General features: G+C 35.1%; 1 protein-coding gene across 1 annotated transcript in view; it reads left to right on the forward strand.

Annotated features, from left to right (window-relative positions):
• The window catches only part of stk32a (serine/threonine kinase 32A), a 59,922-nt gene that overhangs the window by 18,919 nt on the left and 22,418 nt on the right, over positions 1-18,585 (forward strand). Inside the window, exons 5-6 of the mRNA XM_016247665.1 lie at positions 1,896-2,069; positions 13,814-13,851. Of these exons, the coding sequence (XP_016103151.1) occupies positions 1,896-2,069; positions 13,814-13,851 (212 nt within the window). The remainder of the gene's footprint in view (positions 1-1,895; positions 2,070-13,813; positions 13,852-18,585) is intronic.

The raw sequence follows: 18,585 nt of genomic DNA on the forward strand, positions 1-18,585 counted from the left end.
TGCATTATATTTCAAAATATATTAAAATAGAAAACAGCTATTTTAAATTGTAATAATATTTAACAATATTACTGTTGTTTTCTGTATATTGACCAAATAAATGCAGCCTTGATGAGCAGAAGAGACTTCTTTAAAAAACATTAAAAATCTTACTGATCCCAAACTTTTGAATGTGTGTGTATGCATATATATATATATATATATATCTGTTAGAGCTCTGCGAACCAGTAATTTTTCAGATATGCATGGAAGGGCACATCAGCACAGCAAGTATGTAAAATCAATGCTGCTTTGCTGAATGTTTTTTTTCAAATGAGAGTGAAATGAGTGTTTGCTGATGTAGAGCTCCCGAGTGTGTCAGTCATTGATTGACCGATGGGTTACTGAGGGCACGAGCAGAACAAGCTCAGACCTGCCACTGGGAGATCTTTCTCTGAAAGAAAGAAGTAAACAAACAGGAAAAAAACGTCTGTGCTTTTCTATGACTGAGGTTCTGTACTTTTGCATGCTTTGGCTTTAGAGAACCCACAAAATAGCTAAAAAAGCATGCACCGTTTTCTTTCCTTTGTTGACATTTAGATTGAAGCAGGAAATTTGGTTGAGACATGTTGTACATTTTTAAAAGGAATAGTTGATTGAAAAATTTAAAACGTACTCCCCCTCAGGTTAGCCAAGATGTAGATGAGTTTGTTTCTTCATCAGATTTGGAGAAATGTAGCATTGCATCAGTGTCTCAGCAATGGATGCTCTGCAGTGAATGGGTGCCGTCAGAATGAGAGTCCAAACAGCTGATTAAAACATCACAATAATCCACACCACTCCAGTCCATCTGTTAACATCTGGAGAAGACAAAAGCTGAAACAAATCCAGCATTAAGATGTTTTTAACTTCAAACCGCTGCTTCCGTTAAAATACAAGTCCAAAATTCATAATATAAAAGTGGTCTGGTGTGAATCAGGAGAGAAATCTGCACAGATCAAGCACCGTTTAAACAGCTCTAAACAAATATGTGGGTGATTTTAATGTGAGAGACAACAGGATCTGGACTTTTCACTGGAGGAAGCGTTATTATGGATTATGGACTTGTATTTTAGCCAGAAGCTACAGTTTGAAGTAAAAAAAAAAGTCTTAATGATGGATTTGTTTCTTACAAACACACAGCTTTTGGCTTCACAGGACATTAACTGATGGACTGGAGTGGTGTGGATTATTGTGACGTTTTTATCAGCTGTTTGGACTCTCATTCTGACGGCACCCATTCACTGCAGAGCATCTGTTGATGAGACACTGATGCAATGCTACATTTCTCCAAATCTGATGAAGAAACAAACTAATCTACATCTTGGATAACCTGAGGGAGAGTAAATATCCAAATGATCATTTTTGGGTGTTTCTCCTTTAAATAGCCAAAGGCTTTATTTGCTATTATTATTTGCTTTATTTTGGTGTTTTGTGTGTTGCATGGTCTGCTATTGTTGCGCTCGTCAGTCTGGTGATTCTCTTTTGACCTCTCTCAATAACAAGGCCTTTTCAGCCACAGAAGTGTCGCTCACTGGATGTTTTTTTTTTGTTTTTTTCTGCATTTGCTGTAAACTCGAGACTGTTTACAGTGCGTGAAAATCCCAGATCAGCTGTTTCTGAGATACTCAAACCACCTCGTCTGCCACCAACAATCATTCCACAAAGTCACTTAGATCACATTTCTGCCCCAACAGGGACTGAGTTGCTCAATCTCATGATTGGCTGAATAGATGTTTGCATTAACAAGCAGGTGTACCGGTTGCACTAAAATAGCCGGTAATCCAAAACATGGGAAAGACTCCAAATTAAACATGCAAATGAATGTGATTTATGAAGAAAGATGAGAACTCACTGTCATCATTTGTCTAACGCAGGTACTCGTTTCAAGACGAGGAGGACATGTTCATGGTAGTTGACCTGCTGCTGGGAGGAGATCTGCGTTATCATCTACAGCAGAACGTGCACTTTACAGAGAGCACAGTCAAGCACTACGTGTGTGAAATCACCCTCGCTCTGCACTACCTGCGCAACAAACGCATCATCCACAGGTAACGGCTGCATCAAGCTTTTACACATCCAGAAATACAATCAAAGACAAAAGGAAAAAATAAAAAGAGTCATGCACAAGCATTAGTCAGATGCTGATATACTGCACTGTTCTTTATGTGTGGTCTGGTTTGCGTATACAGATACAGACAATAGAGCTGTTGAGTTTGTAGGTTAAATATTGTATATGGTTAACATTACAGCATAAATTACAACCTAATTTGAAGCAGGTTTGAAGCAGTAAAAAAAAAACTTTAGTTGCTTTAGTTGGTTCGATGGAGAATCAAGTAAAGCCGAGCTGCTTCAGTCCAGTAAGTGTTCATCTGGAGATATTACTGCAGTTATTCTGACGTTTACTTGATAAAAACCAGTCGAGATTTGACAGCAGAAAGACTCGTGAAGCTCTTTTGTACAATTACACTAAAACAGCTTTGACTGGATAAAAAAAGCATAAAATCAGACGACAGAAGGCATGGAGTAGATTGTGTGAAACAGGTTTTTGCATGCAAAGTTTGATCTAATTTATGTTGGTAAATTAGAGGCCTTAGAAATGTGTGTGTCAGATATGATACAGTAGGGATTTTCTGTAGATTACAGCAAGACTTTGACACATCATATATGAAAGAACTCATTGCTGCAGACAGTAATAATTCATCAACAGCCTCATAATGCATTAGAGAAATTCAGGAGATTACTTCATCTCTGTCTAGCAGGATTTACTTCTCTGCACTCTAAAGAAATGCTGGGTTAAATACAACCCAGCGCTGGGTTGTATCCAAAACAACTCAATTGCTGGGTTTGTCCGTATTTTACCCAGCGCTGGGTTGTATCCAAAACAACTCAATTGCTGGGTTTGTCCGTATTTTACCCAGCGCTGGGTTGTATCCAAAACAACTCAATTGCTGGGTTTGTCCGTATTTTACCCAGCGCTGGGTTGTATCCAAAACAACTCAATTGCTGGGTTTGTCCGTATTTTACCCAGCGCTGGGTTGTATCCAAAACCACTCAATTGCTGGGTTTGTCCCTATTTTACCCAGCGCTGGGTTGTATTTAACCCAGCATTTTTTCATCATCAGAGTGTGTGATGGTTATAAAAAAAGACTGGGCTTTTGATATGCTGGTTATAACGTGGACATTGTTCATACTGTTCTCAAATCATGTTTGTTAGTTTGTTTAAATCCAGTCTTTAGGATTAGCTGTCATGGTCCGTGATGGTCAGTGTAGGCAGAAAATGCTGGGTTGTCTCAACCCAACTTTGGGTTAAATATGGACTAACCCAGCTGTTGGGTTAAATTTTTTAATTACATTTTTAACCCAAAAGTTGGGTTAGTCCATATTTGACCCAAAGTTGGGTTTTGATACAACCCAGCATTTTTTAGAATCTGGTGTACAGACATCAGTTACCATAATATCACTTAATCGTCAACACGACGGCAGTAGACTTTCTGGCCATACAGTGTTGGAAGCTATAATTTCAGAGTCCAAAATGACCTTCTCATTCATTTATACACTCTTTGAAATCCCCCCCAAAATTATTTGAAATCCAATCTGGGATGTATTCTACTCAGGCTCACTGGAAATAGTGCCTCTACCTTTATTTCTACAAAATTAAAAAATTAAAAAGTACCTATATGTACGAATCGCTGCAGCTTCCAGTTGAAATGAACACTTGAGGCAGTAAAATCTGACAACCTTTATTCCTTTACAGGGCCAAAGTTTTGATACATTTTTTGCACAATTCCTTGCACAATATTATGTTATAACTTCAAAACGATTTTAACATGCTGTGAGATTTGGAAACTGATACTTCTGACCGTTAGCGTCACACATACAGCTTGATATGTATGGGGTTTCTAATGCAGTAGGTTTGTCGGTGGCTCACGCGATACGGTACGAATCCTGTAAAACTACTGTACAGTTCGACAAAACAGATCAAACCTGCGTAGAAGGAAGTTAAAATTGCATGGTTGCATCAGCAGATGTATTTTATATCACTTTTGCATTTGTTAACACTATCAGGTAGGTTTAGGATTGGGTTTAGTGGAGGGGATTTGTTATTTTCCAACACGATAGAGCATTAAACTTTTAGCGACACTTACCAGACATTTGGAGGGGTTTCATCGAAACAGCAACTAAACAGTGTGTTTGAGACAGAATGGGAACAGAGGTGCTGCAATACTGTAAAATATGTGAAAATAATAGCTTAAAATAAATAGTTTCTGGAACAATCAAGCATGAAACCTAAATCCAGACTTCATAAAAGGACCGCTTTAAAAACATATCATATTTTTTATCACCCTCCAGTGCATTTCCGTTCCTAATGGAAGATTTCTGTTCCCACTGCGCTCCTGAGACGAAAACAATACACCCTGTTTTTTGCTCGCGGCTACTTGAATTATTAACACTAGAGTGCTGCTCAATTAACAGATCTTAAGAGATGAGGCTCTTCAGAACAGAATGTGGCGGATGGATGAGAAAGACCAAAACATTCACTAACCCAATCTTCATGTGCACTATTCAGATGGGATTCGGTTTCTAAACTGATGTTTGAGTTGCATTTAGTATAATAGGAAAGTCATGCAAACTCATTAAAATAATTTACACTTATATATTAGATAAATGTACCACAAAACCGGCCATAAGGGTCAATTTTTCGAAATTGAGATTTATGCATCATCTGGAAGCTAAATAAATAAGCTTTCCATTGATGTATACTAAACAAAAATTAAGTTTTGATATATTTACGGTAGGAAATTTACAAAATATCTTCATGGAACATGATCTTTACTTAATATCCTAATGATTTTTGGCATAAAAGAGAAATGTATAATTGTGACCCATACAATGTATTGTTGGCTATTGCTACAAATATCCCCCAGTGACTCAACACTGCTTTTGTGCTCCAGGGTCACAAATTATATGCTTAATATCAGATGGAAACTAAACTTGAGGTGAAATGAGCTGAATTTCTTCATAACTGATGAATTCTGTAACATCGACACTGTTTGTCGAATTGAACTGAATCAACATTGAACTGACCTGAGTCATAATTTCTTAAAGTTTATAAGAAATCCAAATGAAATCAAAAAAGCACTTTTAACATTTTTAGTGCATGCTGATTGGCATTTGCCTTTCACATCCAATGTATCAGTACGAAACAATACACTAGAAGAGACAGACTGTCAGCAGTAGCCCTTAGCTGTAAAAACATGCCAAAAATCACAAACTATTTTATAAAAAGATGCCAAAGAAAAATGCAACACTTAATGACCTGAAAAAACTAGCATGAAATATTTCTGAGACTGAATTTCATGATAACACAACAACAGAAAATGCATGCAAATCAAGTGCACAAGGACATTTTGTCATCATTATATCAACTGCCTATTTGTTTAGTACATAATTAAAATTGATCATTTTAAACAGTTTAATAGGTTCTTCATCTCATGTTTTCTATTAAATATGAACTTGGAAAGCAAAGTGATTGGGTAACACTTTAGAACAGGGAACACTTATTCACTACGACTTTTCCCTCAATAAACTCCTAATTTGCTGATTATTAATAGTTAGTAGTTGTTAAGTTTAGGTATTGGGTAGGATTAGGGATGTAGAATAAGGTCATATAGAATAAGGCATTAATACGTGCTTAATTAGTACTAATACATGGCTAATATTCTAGTAATAATAAGCAACTGTTTAAGAGACCCTAAAATAAAGTGTTACCAGTTTTGGCCATATTAGACTAGTGATAGCAATACCTAAATACTCATAAGATTAAAAAGAATGCAGCATTAATCCTCAAAACTCACCTCAAAAATGTGAGTGTATAAAAATAATAATAATGCATTTTATGTATAATGCACTTTTCTAATACCCAAAGCGCTATCTGAAAAGCTGCATTGAGATGCATGACTTAGGTGTTAGTTTTCGGCATTATTTACTTGAACTGTTTGGTAACGGATGTTGACTTTGGAGAGTCTCCCTCTCACACAGAGCTACAGCCATCAGCTTGAATCAGCTCAGTCTGACGCCTGCAGATGAATCTTGTGTTGATGTGCTTAGAGCCATTTGTTTCGCTCTCTGTTTATTTGAATGTGTTTGTGTGAATTTTTAAGAACATGTCACATCTCATTGAGATATGCAACAGTTCCAGCTGCGGCTGATATCTAGTCGAGTTTCATCTCTGCTTTCAGCTTGATTTTTAGTCTCAGCTTATTGACGGAATAGTTTGCCAAATAATTAAATGTTGCCACTTACTGTATTACTCATTCTTATATCGTTCTGCATGTGCATGCTGTTATTTTATTGTAAAACACAAAAGAAGAAACAGTTCGATCTAAGAGTACCATAACAATAATCCATGTGTGCAATATTCCAAGTCTTCCAAAGTTGTTTTTGACCAACAAAAAATTTACATCATTATTAATTTAGAATCTTCTCAAAATGTATTCATAATTTTCAGTTCAGTGTTAATGACATTAAACATTGCATTCATTCATTCATTTCTTTATTTATTTATACATTTAAACATGAATATAATTTCCGGGCTTCCTCTGAGGGTAAGACTATCAGCAAATAACAAACTGTATTTCAGTCTGTTCATCACACAAAGCTATTATTTGGCTTCACGGTTCTTCTGTGATGCTTGAAAATAAGTCTTTATTTTAATATGCCCTTGTTACAGTGTAACTATACAAATAAGTACTGCATAATATTAATTAACAGGATGTACTTGGAAAGTGAAACAACTTTTTTTCCCCAAAAATTGAGATGATAATACATTATTATTACATGAGGGTCAGGTTTCATTGAACTACAAGATCTCGTGTACGTTTGCTTTCCATGTAAATTTATCTAGATTTTTAAAATATTTATACTGGACAAACTACTGAATAAGGTGAACGTCTGCTTTATCAGATTACATTACAGTCTGAAGAAAGACTCTGTAAGCAGGCTTTAAACACATTGGATAAGAACTAAATTTTTTATCTTTTAATCTTTTAAATTGAGAAAACATGATTGCATTTGCTTATATTTTACTGTATAAAGTTTTTCATTTTATGGCCCCACCTCCACGTAATGAGTTCATTAATCAAAATCATAATTCATCATAATTCAAAACATAAGCAGACACATGTTCTGTCTGCTAATGTTTTGAAGTAACTGTGTTGTGTTTATGTCAATATGCTTCTGTTTATGTTTTCTGGAACGTGCTTTTAGAGGATTCTTTCATTTTTAATGCACCATATGGTCATGCCATCGCTTTACTAATCATGGGCTTATGTACTTTGTACCATTATCCTGCCAGGGACTGCAGATGAAAATTAGCCTGCATGGCCAAATCTGACACATTTTCATAATTGCCCGAGTGCTCGTCAATTCATGTGCATTGTCCCTTTTATAATAAAGAATATAAAGATGGCAGAGGTTGTCTGTAAATACGCACATGTGTATGTCAGTGAGAAAAGTGCAGAAAATATTGCAAATAAACAGTCCCACATCTTATACTCTACAGTTAAACGAAATTGAGTTAAATGAGCATTGTTGTATAAATACTGAATGACTTAACAGCTATTTTCTTTTCTTCTTCTCTTTTCATCTGCCAAAGAAAAATAACCCCACTATGGCAAAAGCATGCCAAAATCACCACTTGAGTTATATTGGTGAGAGAGAACACACAAATAAATGTTTTGATTAATTTCCGTCTATTTTCCACAAATATTCCTGTCATGAGTGCTGGATAGGCTAAGTTATTTTAAAGGGATAGTTCACCCAAAAATGAAATGTGATGTTTATCTGCTTACCCCCAGGGCATCCAAGATGTAGGTGACTTTGTTTCTTCAGTAGAACACATTTGATGATTTTTAACTCCAGCTGTTGCAGTCTATCAGTCTTATAATGCATGGCAATGGTAACAAAATACGCGCCAGAGCGCGTACACACCTCACGCACCGGATGCCATGCGCGCGCTCAAGACAGTTGGACATAGTGCTGTATTAGAGGTAAAAAATAATATAAATACTGTTTGGTTTCTTGCACAAACCGATCGTTTCGTGTGTTAGGACATCAATGTGTCGTCACGAGCCACAGGGTTTAATTTGGATTTGTCTGTGCATGTTTTTTTTACTCTCACAGATTTTGTTATCATTGCCATGCATTATACGACTGATAGACTGCAGCGGTTGGAGTTAAAAATCATCAAATGTGTTCTACTGAAGAAACAAAGTCACCTACATCTGGGATGCCCTGCAGGGGGTAAGCAGATAAACATCACATTTTCATTTTTGGGTGAACTATCCCTTTAATAAACTCCTTATTTGCTGCTTATTAATAGACAGGTTGTTAAGTTTAGTTATGGGATCGGATTAAGGAATCTAAAATATGCTCATGCAGAATAAAACAAAGTGCTTTATGAGAACTAATAAACAGTCAATGTGCAATATAAAGAGTTAACAGTGAAAACTGGTTATTGCTATGGCTAGTATTGGTTGGACATTCGGTCCCACTTTATATTAAGTGGCCTTAACTACTATGTACTTACACTTTATTTAATAATTTGGTACATTGCACTTATTGTGTACATACATGTTTTTACATTGTACTTATATTTAAAAAATACTTGCATGTAATTACATCTGTAATTAATTTCTGTAATTAGATTTATAATTACACTGTTGACCCATCCCTTACACCTTAACCCACCCTTAAACCTACCCATACCACCAAACCTGTCCCTAACCTACCTGTATCCCACCTCAATAGCAGCAGAAGTGTTTTGCAATACATTATGAACACAATAAGTATATTGTACTTATTTTTGATGTAAGTACATAGTAGTTAAGGCCACTTAATATAAAGTGGGACCGGACATTCCAATCATGGAGTTCGTTTTATTGGACAAAACAAGCAAGCATGTCCAGGTTAGTCGAGTAAAGCTGAAAACCAGCCATCTCCCTTCATCAAACGCTAGTGAGCAAACATTGAGCCGCTCACAAAGGGTTTATTGAAGAGCTTGTGTGTCGGACCCCAGCTGTCCCTCTGTTTCTGAGCATCTCAGCAGGGATCTGGTGACCAGGAGACCGGCTCACTTACAGCCCTCATCATGATATGTGATGTAATGAGGCCATTAGATCCTGCTAATAGGATGTTGAGGACAAGAGAAAGAAAAAGAATAATTTCAAGGGTGTGTTTCCCGTACAATAATGTAACAGTATGCTATGTTACCAGTGCATTTCTTTCTTTCTTTCATTTATTTATTTACAGTGCAGATTTGCAATTAATAACTTTGGAAATGCGTCATCACAGTCTGGAAAAATAGAATCAATCTTAGAATCAGTGTTTGTGTATCTACATATATTTTGCAATAAATAAATGTATTGTTTCTGTATACATTATCAATTTTGTATATACCTTTTGTAAATATTTTATTTAAAGCAAAAGTGAATAGTTAATTGTTAGAATTGGGCCTTAAAATAAAGTGTGACTGAATACATTCAAGAGTTCTTTTGTTATTACAGCAAATTACAGCTTCTGCCAGTAAAAGAATAGAGGAAAATTAGCAAAATTAAAACCAAAAAAAGATAGCAGAAACAATGCTGTTTCAATGTATTTAGGTTTATTTTTGGATTATTCCTCCAGCTTGGCATGTTAAAACATCGTTTGCACAGTAAAACTGTAAACAGACTAATTTTGCATAACACATAACATAGTAATTTCCACTAACTGCCCATAGGATGAAAGGCACATATAACTGGCTGGAGGCAGGTTGCCTTGACACCTGTTGCCCAGGAAACCATCCAGCAGCTGCCATGACGAGCAGCATCTTTCGGTATAATGTGTGCTGCTGATATGCAGCTCTGTGCAAATGTCAGCTCATTAAAACTGAACACACTTGACCTTTCTCACCTGGGCTCACCTGTTTGTGGAGAAAACCCATGAACTGTCAACAACATGGATTCCAATATAGTCTAAAAGAAATGGGTAGAAGCATCTTTTGGGTTTGTTATCTCTTATCCAGCTCTGTTTCAAAATCTAGTGAGCTTTCTAGCTGTCTACATCCAGTAGGTCATGTTAACATCAAGTGATGATTTTAGACATGATACTGTCAGTATGAACTGTTTTGCTATTTTGACAATCATTGCATCTCCGATCAACACACTGGTGTTCCGTTCCTGAATGATTCAGCGTTTTGGAATGAATCGAGTGAGTCAATGATTCAATAAGCCATTCATAAAGACAGTAACTAAATTCAAAACTGCATACTAGTGTACTACTCTTACTATTTTTAGCTTGTCTTTTCATGGCAGAAATAGTAAGAGTAGTATTATGCAACACGGTTCTGAAATAAGCAAGTCACTTGCTTCATTTCTGAATGAATCAGCTGTTTTGAATGAATCAGTTGAATGAGTGAATCAATGACTCACTCTTTAAGACTGTGACTTGTTGGTTTTATATTTAAAGTATCATAGTTCTATATTCATTCTATTTTATATTTTAAAAAAGTTAATATCATATCATTTATGCAATTGCAACTGCAGTGTAAATGCATTCATGGCATCTCTGAGCTGCATTAAACAGTCTGTGTTAATGCATCTAAATAGATGCAGCATCTGCAGTGCAAAGATGGATTTTGTTGACTGATTTCATTTGATTGATATCAGCCCTATAGTATCTCATTATTCAAATTGCATTCATTAAATAAATATATACATTTACATAAAAAATGATGCATACTTTATTAAGGTTAGAAAATTTGCCCTCATAAAGGTTAAAAAATGTCTCTGGAAAAAATTTCTTGGAGTAAATATCGCCCCTAATGGAAATGTTTTTTGTTTTGTTTTTGTCACTGGTTAAGGATAATTTTTCATTTTTATCCTGGCTTTATGAATCGTGCAGAGTGTCTTACTCTTTGTTATAGAAATGTCCACCCTATTGACATAGCCAACAATTTTTTCAAAAGAGTAGCTTGACTACACTGTAAAAAAAAATTCCATAAAAAAACGGCAGCTGTGGTTGCCAGAATTTTACCATAAAAAATACGGTAGCAGCGTTTTAGGTTTTAAATTTACAGTTAAATACCGTAATTTCATTAACTGATATAATGTTAATATACCAACCTACTGAAGTACTGAAATCTGTTTTGTAGCTTTGTAATACACTGATAACCACCAAATGCAGGAGGTGATGAGAAAGTCACATGATGAACCAAAGCCCATCACGAGCAGCTTTTAAATAATAACATATATAGAAGGTGCACAGTGTGTCATTCACACAAACACTAAACACCATCACGGTAACACACATGAAACTGAAATAATGCAATAAACATTCATTTAACAACATTAGGTGTAACACACAACCCTAATATACAAAACTGATAAGAAAAAACTAAGAAGAAACAGTTAGTTCAACAAAAAAACATCACATTTGAAATGTAACGCAGGGAATTCTGGGAATGTCAATTTACGGTTATTCACTGTAAATGATACGCCTTTTTCACTTACAAAAACGGTATACTACCTTAAAATGAATGTCCAATACATGTAATGTCCGTATATAGTAGGGGAATTTACCGCTAACCATTTAACAGGTTTTTACTGTAGCATTTTTACAGTCTTTTACCGTTAAATTCACGGTAATTTTTTACAGTGTAGCTACTGAAACTAGCATATCAAACTAGGCGGAAGTGAATGATTTAACGAAGTTATATAGTTTTTCAGTACTGTATTTCAGTAACATTAAGGTGTTGTCAACTAATCTAAAGTATTGACTCACCCTTAACAATGTGCTTTATGCAAATGTGTTATTCGTTGGATACTTTGTGTATATAGCCTATAATATAGGACTGGTACACTGACTTTTATCAGTAATTGTTTACCTTTGTATTTTGTTTCCAAATACATGATATGCCAAAAAAATGACTGGCTAAGATCATAAACATTATTTTCACTATTGTGCAAATGCATGATCAGCATACGGTAAATCTGTGGTCTTATGTTCATCTGTTAACGTGAGCATTGATAGCTTTCTCTGACATTTAACCAGATGTATTATTATTCACATACTCTTTATAAGCGTGTTGACAGTATAAGCATGTTGAAATGAAAAATGAAAAAGTTGACATAAAATAAAAATTCGGTAGCAGTTTAGAATAAGAAAAAGCACATTCACTATTAACTAAGAGTCTTTCCTCTATAAACTCCTAATTTGCAGCTTATTAAGGTAGTTGTTAAGTTTCGGTATGTGTGGATTAAGGGATCTAGAACATGGTCATACAGAATAAGACATTAATATGTGCTTTATTAGTACTAATAAACAGCCAATATGCTAGTAACATGCATGCTAATGAGCAACTAGTTAAGTGTTAAGCATTACCGAAGCTATTTTCTAAATGCATGTTATTTATTTAGGTGTGAACAGTTCTTCTCTGCATATGTTTCATAATTCTTTATCAAAATGTTGCAACTCGATCTTCTGGTGAAACAATAGAAACAACTTCTCTCCGGTGACGTTATGAGGACCAATCATTCATAAAAAATAAAAATTCGGTAGCAGTTTAGAATAAGAAAAAGCACATTCACTATTAACTAAGAGTCTTTCCTCTATAAACTCCTAATTTGCTGCTTATTAAGGTAGTTGTTAAGTTTCGGTATGTGTGGATTAAGGGATCTAGAACATGGTCATACAGAATAAGACATTAATATGTGCTTTATTAGTACTAATAAACAGCCAATATGCTAGTAACATGCATGCTAATGAGCAACTAGTTAAGTGTTAAGCATTACCGAAGCTATTTTCTAAATGCATGTTATTTATTTAGGTGTGAACAGTTCTTCTCTGCATATGTTTCATAATTCTTTATCAAAATGTTGCAACTCGATCTTCTGGTGAAACAATAGAAACAACTTCTCTCCGGTGACGTTATGAGGACCAATCATTCATAAAGCCTGCTATTTTCTCACATTCGCACACAAGCTTGCATTCAGTCGATCTAGCAGTTTATATCTTCTTTATATCTCTGAGTTTATATTTATAATCTGTAAAAAATAAAAATCCAACTTGCGAAAAGTTCTTCTAACAAATGTAAAAAGTAGCTTGAACCAAGAATGTTTAGTAGGACTTTATTATTTTGTATGAACTGAACAAAAATACTCTAAATATGTCACATAGCAAAAGTTATTTTAATTACTTTATACTGAAGTATTTGTTCACAACGTGTCCAAATGTTCTCCCAACTTTCCAAATTGAGTCATCTGAACAAACAATTATACGTTGAGCAATATTGTGCACGCATTGCAGATTGAAAACATTTAGTGGTAATTATTATTAAAATATGATCATTGTTTTACATTTTACTTGCTTAATTTATGCTGCTGTTGTTGTCACTGTCAGTTAGCTGTCAAATGGATCAGAGTTCATATTTTTACTGAATTAGCATTTACTGATGCTCACCATGTTTGAGAATTGTGTGTTGAGGTCTATGTGCATCTGATTTAACACATTTGTCTATCAGCATAAATGTTTGCCTGTAGATTTAAGAGGCTGATACTGCCCATATTATGTAGTAAGTTTTGAAAACGAAACATGAAGATAAAAGAAAGAGGATTGCTCTTTTTGGCACGAGCATCTCTTCATTTTACAGCTGACACATTAATGTGATGCTTCACTGGTTTTCTGCTGTATCCAGATGAGAGTGAAATGTCAACAGAAAGTTTGTCCTAACTGAACTTTATTTATGTGTTCACAGAGACATTAAGCCAGACAACATTTTGCTGGACGAGCACGGTAAGCCCTAAAGATGCTATAAATCACCACCACTTCTGCTGTTAGTGCTTCTTGTTAGGACATGCATGACTATTACTATTGCTCAGACTGACTTTCTCTCTTTCTGACTTGTTGAATGATAGCACAGGTGACAGAAAGGCATTGAAGGTTATTCACGGCAGATGCTTCACATAGGTTTGACTAACCGTGGAGAAAAAGCAAACTGCATAATTTTTCATCAGTATGATAATAGGCAGGGGAATATTAATGTGAATGTAGTTATGACCCCGTACCTAAACAAAAACACACAGCAGGTGGTTGAAGATGACAGAGAAGCCCAGTGAGTTTTTTTTTACCTCTTCTTTCGCTCAGCATCTTTTTTTTCTCTTTACTCTTTTGTGTGGAAGGCAACAATGACCACACAATTTTTCAGTTGCTTTGGTTCTGGATGCATTAATGTTTTTCACATAGATTTCAAAAACAGTCTTCAGTAGAGAGGTTTAAGCCATGAGCCAAACAGCATTAGAAACTTTGCATCAAGAGTATCTAAAAATGTCAATTTTAGGCACCTAAATATATTTGTGCATATTTTGCATCACAGTTTCCATACTATCTGAATTGGTGTGCATGCTGAAATACCTGGATGGTCTATTGTTGTTGGATTGGAAGTTGCAGATCCATGCACACTTCAACGGCACAATGCTGCAAACCACTGGACTTTGGAGCCTGATTTGTTTCAGACCTAGATGTCTCCATTATCATTACCCATATTGTGTTAGATATGCAGGAAAGGTTTGAGAAGCATTGATCTAGACAAGCATCACCTGCATCTGTGGTTCCACGAAGAACCTTTAACATCCATGGAAACTTTCCAGTCCACAAAAGCTTCTATATAGTGGGAAATGGTTGTTTCGATTTTTAAAATGTTCTTTACACTAAGAAAAAAAAGAAGTTATTTTAACAATCTGGGCCTCTTTGGTCACTTTTGACTGCAAAATATAAAATTTTGAAATAAAAAAAAATAGTAGCTTTATCAGATGGTGACTTGGTGACTTTTGTCACATTAGCTGTGTGAACACATCTCATCATAACAACAAATCATGCACATGATTCAGATATGTTAAAGGGTTAAAAATGAAAATAGTTTTGCAGTCAAAAATGACTGTTTAAAAAATAGCTAATGAAAATTGTATAAATATATGTATATGTGTGTGTGTGTGTGTGTGTGTGTGTGTGTATATATATATATATATATATACATAATATATATATACATGTGTACATAATATATATGTAGATATGCAGGAAAGGTTTGAGAAGCATTTATCTAGACAAGCATCACCTGCATCTGTGGTTCCACGAAGAACCTTTAACATCCATGGAAACTTTCCAGTCCACAAAAGCTTCTATATAGTGGGAAATGCTTGTTTCGATTTTTAAAATGTTCTTTACACTAAGAAAAAAAAGAAGTTATTTTAACAATCTGGGCCTCTTTGGTCACTTTTGACTGCAAAATATAAAATTTTGAAAAAAAAAAAAAAAAGTAGCTTTATCAGATGGTGACTTTTGTCACATTAGCTGTGTGAACACATCTCATCATAACAACAAATCATGCACATGATTCAGATATGTTAAAGGGTTAAAAATGAAAATAGTTTTGCAGTCAAAAATGACTGTTTAAAAAATAGCTAATGAAAATTGTATAAATATATGTATATGTGTGTGTGTGTGTGTGTGTGTGTGTGTGTATATATATATATATATATATACATAATATATATATACATGTGTACATAATATATATGTATAAGTTACATTTCAAGACTTCGGTCACTTTTGACTGCAAAGATACCAAGTCTGACCCAAAAATGAAGAGGCCCAGAGGGTTAAGATCTGTTCACTGAAAGGTTCTCTCTGGAACTAAAAGACATTGCTGCGAAAGCCCCGTTTTAGAGGCTTGATTTTTAAGGTTGTTCCATTTTTTGTCCTTTAATGTGCCTCAGGTAGACATCTGTTCCTGTGCTCAAGAACATCAGAGGGGTTTTCTATTTTGATCTAGGTTGCTTCTGTCTGTACAGATTTATGTCAGTGGTCTCGGTGCAGTCGTTTCAGATTCAGATTGTGAAAACAGTGCGTGATGGAAAGAGCGATCTGTTGTTTTCACCAGACAGCACTAAAGACTTTTATGACCCTTAATGCCTCTCCATTTCACACTTGTTCTGAGTTAATTCAATTTTCAGTGAGTGTTTTGTTTCTGTGGGTTGATTTAGGTCTGTAAATTTAATATATTACCTTAGTGTATATATATATATGTGTTTACATGAACCAACAATTAAAAACAGTGCAGATAGAATACAAGAACGTGTTTTCAGAGAGATTTACAAACTGAATGGATTGCTGTGGACTGCAGGCCAACAATTGGCTTACATTCAATATCATTTAAATAAAACAAACAATACATTAAGTTTTAAAGCCTTTTTGAAATATCTAATCAATTCTTTAACACAATAATGTAATTTCCTTGACCGTATCCTCTATTAGGATGTTGATATGCAACTTTAATCAACTCAGAGCTTTAATTAATTAATAGCTTTTTTGTAATTGCATTGCATAGATTTTTTAGTGCTATCCCATGGCAGAATATATCTATGCTTGTGCTGCAAAAGACTACATATACACATCATAACTGGAGCGATAAGCCAGAATTGATATGCTTCATTGAGTTTGTGGATGTGGTATCTTCATGAAATATGGAGTCATTTGGTTACCTAATCATGCAAAAAAATGAAAATGATTGATAAAAAGATGCCCGTACATCTTGCTTGTACATTGAAAAGCGAAAGAACCTCAGGATCTTCAACAAAATACGCTGGCAGCATTAAAAACTACTCAAATATACTGTTAATACTGTCATTTTTGGACATGGTATCATAGTAATACCATGTTTTTTGCACATTTGAAACTGCATTTCCTTTGGAGAATCATGTAATGATTTGATATCATGCTAAAGTACCATGATATTACCACCTGGCCTTCATTGCAGCATACTAACCCCAAAAAAGAAAGACATGCAGGTTTGTAATTACATGAGGGTTAGTAAATGACAGAATTTTCATTTCTAAAGAACTGTCCCTTTAACTGCTGATGAAGCCCATGCCAAAACATCCATTTGCTTTGACTGAAAATCTGACATATTTGGAAGTGGAAGTGCTTTTTAAGGCAATACACTAACAAAGCTTACAGACACAGAGCAGTGCTGTATTTAACCCCTGGAGGGTGTCTGGAAAGCGCTGACTCCTGCAGACCTCACGTTTAGAGGAGGTGCTCTCCACAGCTCACTGGAAAGTCGGGTTTTTACTCCCTGAGGAACGAGAGGTACATTACCTCCATTGCCCCTTCTGCGGGAACCAAGAGCACTCAGACGCACAGAGAGCGCAGAAAAACACTCTGCGTTCTCACACAGGAGAGAACGTGTCTTGAGACCTGCGCTTGTGCAACCAGAAGCCGATGTCTGTAAATAAAAAGGGGGAGAACAGTCACAATAATGTTCTGTTAAAAAAAGATTAGAAAAATATTAGTTCACACTTTAGTTTAAGGTCCAATTCTCACTATTGACTACGACTTTTGCCTCAGTAAACTCCTAATTTGCTGTTTATTAATAGTTAGTAAGGTAGTTTTTAGTTTCGGTATGGTGTGGGTTAAGGGATCTAAAATATGATCATGCAGAATAAGACATTAATATGTGCTTTATAAGTACTAATAAACAGCTAGTAATATGCATGATAATGAGCAACTAGTTAATAGTGAGAATAAAACTAAAGTTTTATTATTAATATTAATTAGTTATTTTCAGCACTGAGAAATTTTTTGTTGTGTACTGTACAAAATATTGTGGAACTGCGATATAAACCCATTTATCACCCCAATGTTTCACAATATAGAAAGATTTTATGAAACAACATAAAATGCTAATGAACTGCTGATGTTACATAAGCACTAACAGGCACACAATTTAATAAACATTTCATAAATATTTACAATGCATTTTTTCCCCCATCAATCTACATTTTGTGACCGAAATATATGCTAAATATATCTTTCAAACAGTGAAACACCAGAAACTAGCAGAATGATGCGACTCGACTAAAGTCCATAGAATTCATTATAATTAGTGATTCTGTCCAGTTTAAACAGCTTCTAGCTGTTGCGGCGGGAAGCTACGTGTCGTCGATATTGCGTCCGGTGTAGATGTCTTGTAATACTCGCAGGCATCTCTATCATTTTGTTACTGGCGTAATCCTGTGTTTGCATCTCTCTCATATTTACTTGCCTCCTACTACATGCATGAATTGCAATGATGAAGAAGTAGGCATTGATCTTCTTCTGCAGAGGCGGGCTTTCATCACGCTATGACATCATACCAAAACATGAAACAAACCGTCAGTGTTAGGCATTAAAAGTAACGTGAGCTACGTAATCAGATTACTTTTTTCAAGTACCTAGTAAAGTAAGGCATTACTTTTTAATTTACAAGAACATATCTAAGTCACTTTTTCAAATAAGTAACACCAGTTTCTTTGTTTCTCCAGCTCTCCTGTCCCCATGTTGAGAGAAATCAGGAGTAAGTGCAGATTCAGTATTCTTCAAAATGAATAAAAACAGTCAAATTCAAACCAGCAATAATTAAATATGTTAAATAATACAATATCCTTTATGTATTTAATCCCATTTTATCAATTTTTTATTTTTTTTTTT

Source organism: Sinocyclocheilus grahami, unplaced genomic scaffold (assembly GCF_001515645.1).
Source record: "Sinocyclocheilus grahami isolate Dianchi unplaced genomic scaffold, SAMN03320097.WGS_v1.1 scaffold847.1, whole genome shotgun sequence".
Taxonomy (NCBI): domain Eukaryota; kingdom Metazoa; phylum Chordata; class Actinopteri; order Cypriniformes; family Cyprinidae; genus Sinocyclocheilus; species Sinocyclocheilus grahami.